General features: G+C 48.8%; 1 protein-coding gene and 1 long non-coding RNA gene across 2 annotated transcripts; both read left to right on the forward strand.

Annotated features, from left to right (window-relative positions):
• The first annotated feature begins 3,345 nt into the window (after positions 1-3,345).
• LOC113949877 (cytochrome P450 4B1-like) lies at positions 3,346-10,918 on the forward strand. Its single transcript, XM_027648975.1, has 12 exons — positions 3,346-3,674; positions 4,563-4,704; positions 5,383-5,427; positions 5,513-5,640; positions 6,058-6,182; positions 6,276-6,427; positions 6,640-6,746; positions 7,507-7,697; positions 7,999-8,132; positions 8,415-8,479; positions 9,164-9,246; positions 9,991-10,918. Exons 1-12 carry the CDS (start codon positions 3,489-3,491, stop codon positions 10,157-10,159), a joined length of 1,527 nt encoding a protein of 508 aa, XP_027504776.1. The 5' UTR covers positions 3,346-3,488; the 3' UTR covers positions 10,160-10,918.
• A 3,667-nt stretch (positions 10,919-14,585) lies between these two features.
• On the forward strand, positions 14,586-15,162 carry LOC113949879. Its single transcript, XR_003528596.1, has 3 exons — positions 14,586-14,668; positions 14,776-14,893; positions 15,040-15,162. It is a non-coding gene; the product is annotated as an uncharacterized LOC113949879 (long non-coding RNA).
• The last annotated feature ends 102 nt before the right edge of the window (positions 15,163-15,264 follow it).

Below are 15,264 nucleotides of genomic sequence, written 5' to 3' on the forward strand. Positions count from 1 at the left end.
TACCTTGGCTCCACACTCAACAGTTATTTCTGGTTATTTTATAACTATGAGGGAGCCACTTCAGTAAAAATTGACCCTGCCCAGTAACCCATGGTCAAACCCACTGTACAGGGACTTTGTCACCACTGAGAATTTATGTGTTGCTATAAAAGTTTTAATATTTGCTTGCTCCAGCAAATCCATTCACTGACCTGGCCCCTCCACCTGTGGGTTTTGGGGTATTTATGGATTATTTTGTAACTGATTGCTTAAAAGTGCCAGCCAGACCCAGATCAGTCAGTCTGGTAGTTGAATAAGTGTCACAGGTAATGCTTCACTGACACTAACCAAAGGCTCAACCCTCAGACCTTCCTGTTTTCCTTATGTAGACCTTGTAAGGCACCCAACTATATAATTGGATTTATGAGTGTGCTGCAGATCTTCACATGAGAGACCCACAGCAGCAGTCCCACCTTCCAATGGTCTCAGCCCCACGGAGCTCTCCGTCTCCTCCCTCCCTTCTGTAGACCCAGGCAAGGCCAGACAAGAGGATGACTGGTTTTGGCCATTTTAGAGATGGTTGAGAGGAAAAAGGGCCTGGAGGGGGGACAGCTTCAGGTCAGAGTCCATGATGCACTGGAGATGGGGAATGGGCTGTCTCAGCACATGCCCCTTGAACCCGATTTCAGAGTTAACCCCAAGAGCACATCAGATTTGCCCAAACTCTCAGTAACATTGCTCTCCTCACACCCTTCACTTGCCCAGCTTATTTAGGTCAGCCCTACATTTTGAAGGCAGTTTGCAGAGCCATGGATCTGATTCAGACAGCTCACAAGTGGCTCCTTGTGCTGCATGTTCATCCTTCTCCTCAAGTAGGTGAGAAGCATCAGCAGGAGCCTCCTGATGGGCTGCAACCCACTCACTTTGCAGCCAGCTGGCCAACGAGCCTGTGCTGCCTCCTCTTCTGGTGGAAACCCCCTAATCACTGTGCTGCTGGACAGGTGAAGGACAAAAGGAAGAGCTAGAAGTACTAGATGTGTCCTAAATGTTTCTGCTACACCTTCCATGGCCATGAGGTCCCTGGAGTCAGGATGCTCCTACTCAGGAGTGTAAAGTTGTAAATGGCAAACTGGGTCCCTCATGCTCTGACTACAGCCAAAACCTTCCTTAAGAAATGCCTAACCTGGAAGACTGCAGCCTTCTGCCTCCTAAAGATCAACCTTTAACTCTCCTCTGAACTTTTGCACAGATCCAGCTGGCTCAGCATAACGAGATACACCGACTTTCATGAAGATGGCCAAGTGTGTGAAAAGCTAATGCTGCTCAGGGTAATGCCTGCCAGAGACCTTCTCCAAGGCAATAAAAGGAGTGTGTCAGTGAGTGATGGGGAGAAAGCAGGATGACTAATGGCATACAGAGAATATATCCCTTTTCCTCTTTTCCCAGTCTGAAGAACCAGAGATACCATCCTAATATATGTTACATGAGTCCAGTCTAGGGGAAGTCACATTGTGGAGCTGAAGAACAGTGTTAGAACAGGGCTCAAGCAACCAAAGCAACCGAGAGGTCTTCAGCTGCTGTAATACTCTTTTCAGTGCACACTCCTGCCATGTTAGCAAAAGCCCCATGCCATGTGGACAGCTGTGGTGTTGGGTGGGTCACCTTATCCCAGCTGAGGAACTTACACAACTACTATTTCTAGAAAGGTACCAAAAAATCTTATCGTGCAGACAACACTGGCAGACTAACAAAAGAGTATTTGCAGCCCAGGAGTAGACTGAGAGTAGATCTTACAGTTGATGTCTTTCAAGAGAAAAGTATGTTTCTAGAGCAGTCTTCTACTACCAGCATGCAGAAGGAGTGGACAACAAGCCCTCACATGGGTTCACAGCAACCAGACACTTCAAATCTCCCCGAGGCCAAAGTATGAATGGTACTGCCTACAACTACAGCTTTGTCTTTGCAATCATTAATTCATGAATAGGCTATGAGCCAGCTGAGGTAAAAGTCACTCCACTATGACACACTTTTGTGGAGTCAGGCAATTCCCAGACAGTGGGTCTTGCTACATTTGTTCATATATTCCTTCTGTCTAACAGGTTTATGTATTTTCAGTGGGGCTGTGCAGGTTTGCTTCAGACAATGATCTCCATGTCTCTGCCACTGTAAAAATGATATATCTGAACAATTAACATGAGAGAAACTGTAGCTTTTTCAATAAAATTACTCTCCAAGAAGAAAACATGGGTTTAAGTTGGACATGACATATTTTAGATTAAAAACTAAAGGAAAGTACCCAAACATTAGAAGTCCTTTGTCTCAGAGATGTGTTACATTGAAGAGAACCACTCACAAAGTTCAGCAGCCCCTATGTAGTAGCCTATCAGATTATCAGTCTCAGCAACTGATAACCTTGTAATACCCTGACACAAAAATGCAATATGCCTGGAAGTCACCCTCACACAGCAGGCTTCCAGCCCAAGTCCTCCACAAACTCTGCATTGCGATTCCAGGCATCTGTGCTTATGGAATGTGAGCTCAGGTAACCAGCAGGATCTGCTCAGGGGTTGCTAGAAGGGTCCTACCTGGGCCCAACAAAGCACTGCACTGAAAAGGTAAATGTGGTGATGCAGAGCCTTCTTTGGAGGATGGTGAGATGCCATGTGGACAGAGGAAGGAGGAATCACCAGGACTGTAGAGGAAACATGTTCTTACCATCACACCTCCCCATCAGGTTAGATGTGCTCTCAAGCTAGTTTCAATCATTTCATTGCTCTGCAGCTCTTCCTCTACTTGTCTTATCTACTGACTGTGGTAATTCTTCTGGACATCAGTTTTGTCTCCTGGCTTGTCTGTGGTAGGAGCTCTTGGGGAGCAGGGCCAGGTCCCTTGTGTGCTGTTGGGGTTATGTCTGTTTTCTTGATTACAGCCTGGCAGAGCTGCGTGATGCTGCAGTCACTCAGAGCACTGCTGTTACACATGAAGATGGATGAATCCATCCACCCCACTCTTTGGGAAGAGGTGGCCTGTGTGTTCCTCACTTCACATGGGTGGATGAATGCCTTCCATACCTGAACTGCCTGCGGAGAGCACGGAGCTCAGCTAGAGCCCCAGCCTGGCTGCCTCTCACCTCCTCCCTCCTCTGGCTTCATCCACCTGGGCACGGAGGACTGAGTGTGTGTGACAGTGCTGCTGGGGTGTATGGGACTTAAAAGAAAGTAGGGAACGTGCACAGATTGTTATCCACAGGTTGCAGGGATAGGTTGCAGGAAGCAGGTCAAAGGGTGAGTGGGAGCAGCAGCAATCAGGCTGCCGGCCGAGCTGACGCATTGTTTACCGTGATGTTTCTGCTGCTATAAATTGCTGTCAGCTCCACTTCACCAGGCTCAGCTCCAGCAGAGGAGGAGGGAGAGGGTTTTTACCTGCACTGAGCTCCCTGTCAGGTGAAGGTGTGAGAGAAGCAGAAGAAAAGAGGCAGGAGAAGGCAGCGTCAGCCATCCCAGACGAGCATGGTGTCTCTGTTGGACAGTGTAGCCAGACCTTCTGCTGTCGTCCTGCAGCTGTCTGTGGTGCTTGGGTTAATCTTCGTGCTGCTGAAGGTGGTACAGTTCTACCAGGAGAGGAAGAAACTCGTCAAAGCTCTGGAGGCATTTCCTGGCCCCCCGAAACACTGGCTCTACGGCCACAATCACCTGGTAAGGAGTGAGATGGGCTTGGTCAGGGTGGGTTTGTCCCAATGACTGTGCAAGATATCAGGCAGGATAAGAAACACTGGATCAGGGGATGTACCCCCTACTACTGTCCCTTACTACACGAGAGGAACTCTGCACAGGGAGTGCCAAGACTTCTGCAGGGTGGGAAGAAAGCTTACCTGGATATGAGATGTGCATCATTTGGGAAAAAACAGAGCCATGCTGTATTTGATCATGTGCTTAAACATAGAGTTAGGCAATTTCTTGGGTTTTCATGAAGTTACATAAATATGAGCAACCATTGAATGTCTCTCTTCTACATTAAACCTGCTAACAATAAGAGTCTCTCCCTTTACAGCCACTGAAGAAGACGTGGCCACAAGAGCAGAGCATTTTAATGCAGCCATTTTCATTGTTCTACAGTGAAGATATTTTGCTTCCACACTGCATGCCCACCTTGCACTGCTGAAATCAGAGAACAGGGGTACAACACCCTTGGTCCTCCTGACCTGTCCACCAGGCGTCTTGGTATTGCCCATGCCAGCTGTAGCTCCCAGCAACACCAAGCTGCTCTGAGCCCAGGCTGTCCTAAGGTGGCTCAACTGCAGCTGGCCCCAGCTAGGAACTCTCCATGGAGTTGCCTTGTACTGCAGGGAAGTGGTGGCTCAAGCAGCCTTGCCACTTGTGCACAGTTCCTTTGCAATGCCCATCCTCTCCTTCACCTGCAGTGTAAAAGCCCCTGTGTGGCAAGTCCACCCACTCTTGCTTCATTTCCCAAGAGAGGATGTCTTGCCTGTGCTTTCCATGACAGGGCAAATTCAAGCTCTGCTCTCCCTGGCACGCTCTTTTTCTGCTTTTATTCAGTCCCTGCTTAATTTTCATTCATTGTAGATATATTCTGAAAAAATATTACATCAACTAGTGTCGTGGGGAGAAGAATACCCCTATGCCTTTCCCAGATGGTTTGGACCAGTCCTGCCTTCTCTAATTGTCCACCATCCTGAATATGCCAAAAGCATACTTGGCCGAACAGGTAAGTGTCTACATCTGGTTTTGAGAAGTCCTACCAAAAAAAATCATGGGAAACTTGCCTGGAGTCATCCCCTCTGCTGGCTTTCTTCACAGCTATTGCAACTCCTCTTTAGCTCCTCTTCACAAACTCTCAGCCTGACCCAGGTTTCATGGAGCAATTTGTATTCTTGTGCAGAACAGTGACCAGGCGCCTGTTCCTTCCATGCCTTATCTCCATTGTCATTGGTCTTACTGCCTTCTATGGAATCTACCACCACTATGCTTGTGCTTCCCAGTAAACCCAGTAATATGGGTGAGCTGGCATGGCAATGGATCTGAGAAAACACCTCAAGTCTCCTCTACTCCCTTCTGTGGAGCATGATGCCTGTGAGAGGTACACACATGGGCATCTCCAGTAACTCCCATCCATTGTTCTCAACTTTAGGATTTGCCATGGTCAGTTCCTTTCCACACACATTTATTGTTCTTCCTTTCTCTATTTTTTCAAGTCCACTGAGGTTGTATTTGTAGATGGCCACTTTTAAACTCTACCTCTAGTGGTAGAGTATTTTACATATTGAAATGAGATTAATTCTATCTTGTGATTTAGAGAGCAAAATCTAATGTTGATTTATCCTGAATTTTCTTTTTTGAATTCATTAGTCATTCATACATTTCTGGTATCTGCTTTGTTTTACAGATCCCAAGGCCAGTGTACCCTACAAATTCCTGCTTCCCTGGATTGGTAAGTCAAAAGCAGTAGTAAGGCTGCCAAAACCATGATCAGAGCCTGGAGGAGCTGACTGAACCTTCTCTGTTTGTGCCTTCAGGGGAAGGGCTGTTGATCTTGGAGGGAACCAAATGGTTCCAGCACCGGAAGATGCTCACCCCAGCCTTTCATTACGATGTGCTGAAATCTTACGTGACCCTGATGTCAGACTCGGTCAAAGTGATGCTGGTAAGAATTCCCACTCCTGCTACTTTTACCTTTCAACTGTGCAACAGTGTAAATAATCAGATCTGGGAATTAGTGAGGGAAAGAGACTGCACTCAGTGCCTAGAGTTTCATTGAACTTTTGGGGTAGTTATAAAGTTCTGAAATTGTTCCTCTTACCTTCCTTTGGACATTGCAGTTATTCTTTCTTTTTTTTTTTCCCCAATGAAACCAACCACAGCTAGAATATCCTTTCCTAGCCCAGTAGAGGAAGAAATGTACAGAAGAGTTTGATTGGATTCACAGAATACATAGTGAATGAGGGCCTCTGCTTGCAGAAAAGAAAGTGCTTAGCAGTGTGCATCTGGGAAGAGGGACAGGAATATATGACCTGATCATAGATGGTAGCCTGTCCCTCCTTACCCCTGCCTCCACCTCTAGGATAAATGGGAGAAGAAGAGTACAGAGAGGAAGTCAGTGGAGCTCTTTCAAGATGTCAGCTTGATGACACTAGACAGCATCATGAAATGTGCCTTCAGCTTTAATTCCGACTGTCAGACTCAGAGGTCAGTGCCTGAACTTTCAAATCCTGGGAAAGCAAGTGCTCCCGTTTCCCCCTCACATTGCTAACACCAGCTTTAACCTTGGCCTCATTACAGCAACTCACACTATTACATTAAAGCTGTTTTTGACCTGAGCTACCTCCTGAGCCTAAGAATCCAGACTTTTTCCTTCAAGGATGTCTTCTACAACTTGACTCGCAAAGGCCGTGAGTTTCAGGATGCCTGCAAGCTGGCCCATACCCACACAGGTATTTCTCCCCCTTTCTCCCCAATTTCTCTGTTTCTCTCCCTTTCTTCCCAGCTGAACCTCTCCTCCACTTGCACCTGGAGTGGCTCAGAGGGGGTTGTAACAGACACTGGCCAGAGGGTTACACATTAAACAGAGTCCAAGCTGCTGACCAAGTGGTCAGGTACATGAGGTCTCTGGAGTGGCAACTAACTGAGGCACTCTTCTCTGCAGATAAGGTAATAAAAGAAAGAAAGATGTTGCTCTCCAGTGAGGAGGAACTTGACAAGATCCTGAAGAAGAAGCGCCTGGATTTTCTGGACATTCTTCTTTGTAGCAAGGTGAATGTTTGAAATGATCGCATCAAATGATAAAGAACACACTGAGGATGCATCAGCAGGGAAGCATCCAGGCCCTGGCTGAGATTCCTGGCAACAGCTTTCCCAATCCAGCTTTCCTAGCTCAGGGAAATGTGGATGGAAAGGGAAGGAAACACAAATGTGTGAAATGTAGTGAGTGAGCATGAATAACTTGTGTAGACTTTCCTCTTCCTTGATCATTTCCATTGAGCACACTAATAGTTTAAAAGAAGAGACCTCTCAGAAACCAGAGCGGAAGGAGATCTTTGGAAAGGTTACAAGGAGAGCATCTTGTCTGTAGTCCTGTCAAGATATTTTCTTTATTACCTTTGTTAGTTTTACTTTCACAGTCGTCTTCAGATACTCTGGAGAGAAGCTGCCATTTGTTGTTCAGGAGGGAGAGTGTATCCGCTCACCCTGTCTTTCTGGAGCTGCTGCTTTCTTTCGTGTCTCAGTCTGAAAAAAAGTCATCCAAACCAGACTACTGAAAAATGTAACTGGGACCATTGGTAGGAGAACAAAAAGGGTGTCCTTCTGATGGGCTGGGAACTTGTCTCCCACCATAGCCCAACTCTGCCGCCCTGTTGACTACAGAGTTGGCAACCTCACATATACTGGATAAATTTTCTGATGACTTCCTGATGTACAGGGAAACATAAGTGACATCAAACCATGCAAATCCTTTGGGTATGAAAATAAAAGGCCTGTGTGCTTAGGAATGATATGCTCTCCTCTTTGTTAGGATGCAAATGGAGTTGGACTGTCCGATGAGGACCTGCGTGCCGAGGTGGACACGTTCATGTTTGAGGGTCATGATACCACAGCCAGCGGGATCTCCTGGCTCTTCTACTGCATGTCATTACATCCAGAGTACCAGCAACGCTGCAGGGAAGAGATACAGGGGATCCTGGGAGACCGAGACACCATTGAGTGGTGAGCTAGGACATCTTATTCATTTACCTTGAACTCTTTTCTCTTACCCTTTGACACGGTCCCCCACAACATCCTTCTCTCTAAGTTAGAGAGAGATGAGTTTGATTGGTGGACTGTTCAGTGGTTTAGGAATTGGTTGGAAGGTGACATCCAGAGGATGATAGTCACCAGTTCAATGTCCAGATGTAGATCAGTGACAAGTGATGTCCTCAGGGGTCCGAACTGGGACAGTACTGTTTAATATCTTCATCAGTGACATAGACAAAGGGATCAAGTGCACACTCAGCAAGTTTGCTTTCAGGGAGGACCTGGGGAAGATGACCTACACCACGATGTGCATCAAAGAGAGCTTGCGCCTGTTCCCACCAGTTCCTGTTGTGTCCCGACAGCTCTCTAAACCCATCACATTTTCTGATGGACGCAGCCTGCCAGCAGGTCTGTTGAGTTTGTTCATCCTTCATGCTCCTGTCTGTGCCAAGAGGGGCTTCCTTGTTCATGCTGCTGTGTGGAGGGGATGGTGGGTCTTCCAGCCTCTCTTCTCTCTCCAAAGGGCTGTGTGGGGCTGCAGGTGACCTGCCTGGACAGGCTGGGCATCATCACTGCCAGATCTCCTGCAACAGCCCCTGCAGAGCTCAGGGAGAGAGATCATCCCAAAACCACCTTTTCCACATCTTCACTTTGAGGTGTCATGAGCTTTTTCTCATTTTTCTTTTACAGGCTGCCAGGTTGGACTGAGCATATTTGCTATTCACAGGAACCGGGATGTCTGGGAGAACCCTGAGGTATTTCACCTTTGTAACAAGAAAGGGAAGATGGTGTCTGAGCCCAGATATCCATTCCACTTGTGCATTGTTCAGACTGCACCTCCCTCCTATGTGGTTTTTTTTTCCCTTCTCATTCCAAGTCCCACTGCAAAGTTCAGTCGAGTTGGCAAACCCTCCAAAGGCTTTAAAAGTGACAAAGTGCTGGAGAAAGGTATTGAATAGTCTGTCTGCATGTATGGGGACATAGAGACACTCAGACTGCTTTCAGCTACCCTGGATAGTGTTAGATCTCAGAGTGGTATGAGAAGCGTCAAACCCTCCAGGCAATGTGTGATTTGAAGCTGATATTTTTGAGGCTTCAAGAAATAACTGGAAAACTTGAAGGAGGGTGTGCAGCTGCCTCCCTCCAGTGGCTGTCTGGAAAGCAAGGATCAGGCATCTCTGGAACAAAGGGAGTCTTACTTTATCATTGCTTCCCTGGATGGGAAAACACCTGCAGGCATCTCGGGCACTGTAGTGGGTAACCTGGATATCTCCAAGGGTAAGATCCACTCAGTGGCTTTGTAGAGAGATGTCTGTTAACTGCAACTCCCCCAGGAAGGGCAGGGACCCCATCCAGCCCTAACCTGGGGGCCAGGGAAGAACCTGGTGCTGCTCATATCAGACCAAACACTGACCAAGTGCTCTTTGTTGCTCCCACAGATTTATGATCCCCTGAGGTTTTCTCCAGAGAACTCAGCACAGAGGCACTCCCATGCTTTCCTGCCTTTCTCTGCTGGACCCAGGTGGGAGATCCTTCATCCCTCTCCTTCCCATTAGGCTGCCTTGCTTGGGAGACCTAGCTCAGAGCCAAGCTCCTGAAGCTAATCTTCCCTCAGTCTCCATGAGCCAAGTTGGCTTGGCCAACTCAAACAGGCTTTCCATAACAGGATCTTCCATCACAGAATCTCCTGTAAGAGGATTTCCGTGCTCCATCAGCTCCAGAGCATTTCCAACACCCTAAGCTCTGTGGTCATTGTAGGCTTTCACACACTTTTCTTATGGCTTTGTGGACATGTTTAACATTTTCTGCTGCCTGCATTGGGAACACAGGCTCCCTTATTTAGGGGTGAATCCCAGTGCACCTCAAAATGAAGCTGGGTCCAAGTCTCTGTGATTCCCATGCTGTATCAGTAGGCAGATGCAGGATACTGAGGTATCAGTAACTCGCAAGAGGATCACCACACCGAGCCAAAAATAAGTTTTCTGAGGTGTCTGGACTTTTACCCGGATCCAGGTTGCACCTTCTAGTGAAATAAGCCCACGTTCTCTCAATCTCATATCTTTTTTCAATGCTTATTGATAAAAATTAGGAATACCCCACCACAGAGCTGGGTACATTTTGGTGTGGCATCAGGGGACCCCTAGATGAGCTGTGGTGTCATTCTTACAGCAGCTGGATGTGCCCCAGCTCACACATGGGCTGAGCCCAATTTGGGAGCAGTCAGGGCCAAAGGCAGCAGTCAAAGCATTTGTCATCCTCTCCCCAGGAACTGCATCGGGCAGCAGTTTGCCATGAACGAGATGAAGGTGGCACTGGCCTTGACTCTGCTCCGCTTCGAGCTCTGCCCAGACCCATCCAAGATTCCCATAATGATACCACAGATCGTCCTCAGGTCCAGCAACGGGATACACCTGCATTTGAAGAAGATTCCCTGATCCCATGGGGTACCACGGCAGATGAGCAAGAGCTCTCCCAAATGTCACTCCACTCAGAGGTTTAAGCGGGGAATGAGATCCATGCTGGCCACATTGGATCTCTCCCACATTAACCCCCCACCGTTGCTGTCCAGGAGGGCACACCGAACCCCCTCAAACAAACACCAAAATCAGCAGATCCAAGTCCCCTCCTTGCAGGGGGAGCAGCACTGCTAAAGGGGTTCCACATCGTGGCTGTGGCTCAGCCTTCACCTCCATGGGCATCCTCCATGTCCTGCTCATCTCCTGACCTCCAACCTGCCCTCACACACTGCCTGGCGGGACTTCTGTCACCCGTCTGTGGATTTGTTCCATTGTCAGTCTCCAGGATGGGCTTGGCAGTGAACAATGCTGGCATGGTTTGCATGGATGTTTAAAGCCTGGGCGCTGCCCCAGCACAGAGTCCTTCCCCTGCCTCCAGCCTGGGTGTGCCAGGGCAGGAGGGCTCCTCCTGGCAGCCTCGCTGCATCCCCATGCACCACCCTCCAAATTATTCCCGTTCTGCGGCTGGCACTGTGCCCACCATTATGGAGATGAAGGCCTGTAGTTTCTTTCTGCCCCAGCACTGATCTTCCTTGAGTTGAGGGTGCTCAGGAGCCAGCACAGAGACATGACACCAGCTAACCTGGAGAAAGCACTCACCCCCCTGAAAACAATGTGTGACCAGCCTTGGCCTTGTCTCTGAAACAAGAATAAAGTTTTGTGAGGCTGCTCTCCAAGTATGACTTTGGCTTCCTTTGCATTTGGGGGTCAGGGGCTACAGAAGGAGCCCCAGCAGGCCAGAGACAAGGCTGTGCCCAGGGGTGCAGCACTGTGAGTATTTCCTCAAGCCACAAGCACTGTTTTTGTGGGTGGGTTTGCCCCCTGACGAGCCTGAGGAGCCTGTTTCCACACCTCCCACAACACACATCAGCAAGCCCTCACCTTTGACTCCAGGAGTTTCCATGGTAAGGAAACAACTGAAATGAATCCATGGTCAGACAAAGCAAAACACAAATACACACCACACACACAAAAATGCTGGTGGTAAGAACAAAATCAGCTTGCAAAACAGAACAAGTCCCAAGATGAAGCATGAGTCTGCCTCAAAACCTTTTCTGCAGAGGCTGAGAGCTGACCACTCAGTACATGAGTGACCTGCCCAAGGGGTGAAGGTGAGCACTCTCCCTGGGATCAGGCTTGTTTTGGGAGTACAGGGAGCCCTTCCCCAGCACCAGCCAAGGTGGACCATCTGGATGAGCTGCTGGCCCAGGGTGTGAAATGGATCACTAGGTGGCAGTGGGAGACCCGGAAAAAGTCCTCCCTGGTCCCTGGTAAAACCCCCCTGGGCTCGGCAGGGAGCATGACCAGGCCCAGTAAGGCAGCTGATGTGCCCTATCCCTGGGGATACCCCCGTCCCCATCCCCACTCTCAGCCGTGCAGGGCAGCGGGGCAGGCACTGCTCCGGCACAGTCCCGGAGTGATGGTGTTACCCACGCACAGTCCAGGGAAGGTTTGTCACTGAGAGTGCCTCAGAACCCAGCAGTCGCCAGGGGAAACTGAGGCTCAGAGTGACAGACAGCCACGCCTCAGGGACGGACAAGGCTGTTCGGCTTTCACCCACAGCAATGGCATCACGAAATCCCTGCAGGCACTAACGTATCCAAAGCATGTCTGTCCGTCTGTCCATCTCTCTGTCTCTCTGAGCAGCTCAGGACAGCCAAATCTGAGCATCTGCCCATCTGACTAAACTCCTGCAGCATCTCTGCTCCCCATCTCTGCTGCCTGCTCAATCCTCAGTCTGGGAAACAAAACTCTCCTCAGATCTTTGTATTGGCTGTCTGGGACAGGGATGCTGGGATTAACCAGCAAGGTGCAGCTTGCATTTATTTTGGAAGGCATCTGGAGACCAAGTTCCTCTTCTCCTAGCCCACCCCTTCTTACTCCCAGGAAGAGACTGGATGCAGGTTGTGTAGGTGCTGGTGCCGCCACACTTACACCTCTGGTGGACTCAGGCTGGTCTAACAGGTCAGACTCCAGATGTCTTCCTCTCCTGCTCCAGCACAGCAAGGCCTTTGGAGGGCAGCATTTTGATACACCTTTTCATTACTGAAAAGTGCTGTTTGTCAGACATTTCAGCCACTCACCTGGGAACAGCCAAGCCACCTCATAGCTCTGCTCATCTACTCTCCATCAGGTGGGCCAAGAAATGAGCTTCGGGAGCACTTGGCCACAAAGACCCATCCCAGTCTCTTTGGTGGTGATTTGCAAAGGAAACTGGGTGGCACATGAAGATGTCACTACAGCATCTTCTGGTTTGGATGTGGGGGGATAAGGCCAGAGCAGGGCAAATTAGGTCTGAAGAGGACTCTCAGCTGCTGCCCACCCCTGGATCTGTACACGGAGCCTGTGTTTTGAGGCCATCGCCCTGTGACCAACCTTGACCAAGGCTGCTCATTTGATTTCCAATAGTCCTCCTGATTGTTATAAATGACCAAACTACAACCACTGCAAGTGGAGACCTTCTCGAGGGAAACTGCTCTTGCAAATCTGCTTGGGAAAGAGAGGAGAAACTGCCAACATTTTTGATGCAAATAATGGATTGTTGTTCCAGGCAGTTATGACAATAATTGAGGTAACCTGAGCCAAACACTTTAAAATCCCTTACCACTAAGAACTGTGCTTAACCCAGGTTTTCAGTTTGAAGAACCAAAGCTTTTGGGGGAAGGTCTCACAGCACTGATGCATCAAGGAGCCCTAACACAGGAGCAACCAGGAGAAAATTCTTTCACTTTTCAACTTGTTTGGGTCAAACTGAGCAACACAAACATCCCCCCACCTTCAGAATGCTGGCAGCTTCTGGACAGCAGCGTGTACAAGATAACCTCCTCTGCCAAGCCACCACCAAACTGTTTTGAGAGCAGCAAAGGAGTTGTGCAAGGAGCCGGGCAGCAGCCACTGACACAGATGTAATCGCCTGCACATTTGCCCCAAATGTCTCCCTGCCAGGCAGTGACATTTCTGCGCTGTCTCAGCTCTCTCCTCCGTCACCATGGCTACAGCAGCCGCCAATCCACGGGCGAGTCCTTCCAGGGTACCAACAAACCCTCTGGGAGATGCTACGAGAGCCAGCCCCTTTGGCAGGGAGACACTTTGGGGACCCCGGGATAGCCCATAGCACCAAAATTTCCCCCTTTTCTTATTTCCTTTCTCCTTTTTATTTTCTCTTTTTTTTTTCCTTCTTTTTTTTTTTTTTTTTGAAACACAAACAATGGAGCTAAAAGGTTGGGTATCAGGCCGATAATCATGAATGACGTGTCATTATTACACACCACACATTCATTATCTCCCACTCCAGCCATGTCACAGGCGGCTGGAGGAGGGCAGATAACGGGGTGCCTTCATGCAGATGGCTTATTATCACGATGTTCCAGGAGGGGCTTTAAGACAGTTAGTGATGCTGTTTGCCAGTTAAAGATTAGAGACCCCAGAGAATAATTAACAATCCCAAAACCCAGTTTTTCTGCTGGATTCTTCAGCTTTCTCCCCCCTCCCCCATCCTCTTTAATCTATTCACTCTAGCAGGTGTAATAAAGTGATAAGGACGGGCTCCGGGGATGTTTGTTTGGCTACTACGGGTGTACAAACCAACAATGGATGGTATTTTACTTCTGGCTTTCAGTGGCTTGAATCGAGACCAAAAATTTTGCAGGCCCCTTGCCCACACACAGCCACCCCTCCGTGCTGTGCTCCCAGCTCCCACCTGGGTGGCTGAACTTCTTCCCCACCCGAAGGACAGGGATGGTGGGACGGGCTCCCTTTTTGTTTCTGAAGGTCCAAATCACATCTCTTGGGTGCCAAGGTGCCCAGTGCCAGGACATAAACCCCAGGCTACACTGTTTGGGTCCAGGGTAGGAGCTGGTGGCTCTTCCAGTTTATCTGAATATGGCAAGCCTTTAATTAAACTACCTTCCAATAATTTACACGGCAGTTGTCCACCTGGCCAAACTGCTCCGGGGTTGTGGTTACAGAATCTTAAACCCTCACAGCTAAAGGGCCTCAGGAGAGATTAGGAAAGCATCAGAGCAAAGGTGGATTTCAACAAGATGCCCCATTATCTGCAGGTCCAAGAGATGAGTTGCATCCTCCTAGGTGTCAAAGAAAAGCTGTGATACATCTTGCAACAAGGTGGTAATTCAAAAAACCCACCCTGAATGTCTTCTGCCCAAAAGGAGATGGTCCTGTCTGCAGCAGAACCCAAACCTGGATGTTTTCCTGAAGCCCAAGCTTCAGAGATAATGGCCTTATGGAGTGAGGGGTAGGATGGAGCACCCATGATGTCCTTCCCCTTCACTGTGAAGGACATGGTCACTCCCCCATGCTGCATGGAGAGAGGTGTTGGGGAGGATTTGGCCCCAGGCAAGTTGTCTCAGGCCCCTTCAGGGAGGTCACAGAGGCTGGGGGAGGTGCCCATCACCTGGGGACTGTCAGGTACAGCCCCAACTATGGAGGACATTCCCGAGCTCCCAGGGTTGGCATGGAAAGCATGAGCACTGGTATGCCAGAAGTTGTCATCCCAATCACGCTCATCCTTCCAGGGAGGGATGAGACAGCATTGTGCTTTAAAGAGCATCCCGACCCTATCAGCAAGAGATGAGATATCCTAATTACGGCAGTACAGGCGAGGATCCGGGCTGTATCAGCCAGTACAGAAAGGTAAACAAGAAATATAACAATGGACCCTTAACACTCATTAGCTGTGTCAGATAATACCTCACTTTTCTCCCTTTGGGGCTTAAAATCTAATTAAGATTTTCCAACAATAAATTTCATTTATGCTCTCTCCCTTTTGTTCTTTTTAGGATCACACCAAGAAGCATCTGCGAGGCGGCTGCACAGCTCAAGGGAAGGCAGCTTCACTCAGTCAGCCTCGGCTTGTGCTTCATGGACAAGGGAAACTGAGGCAGAACAGCACCATGGACAGTACAGAGGTGAGGTATACCACTGAGGAGGCATCCCTGGCTCTTGCTTGAGATGTTTTCTCCTGGGAAGTGAACTCTGAATGGGTACTGGCTGTGATAAGACCA

Source organism: Corapipo altera, unplaced genomic scaffold (genome assembly GCF_003945725.1).
Source record: "Corapipo altera isolate COAL_440 unplaced genomic scaffold, ASM394572v1 112, whole genome shotgun sequence".
Classification (NCBI taxonomy): Eukaryota; Metazoa; Chordata; class Aves; order Passeriformes; family Pipridae; genus Corapipo; species Corapipo altera.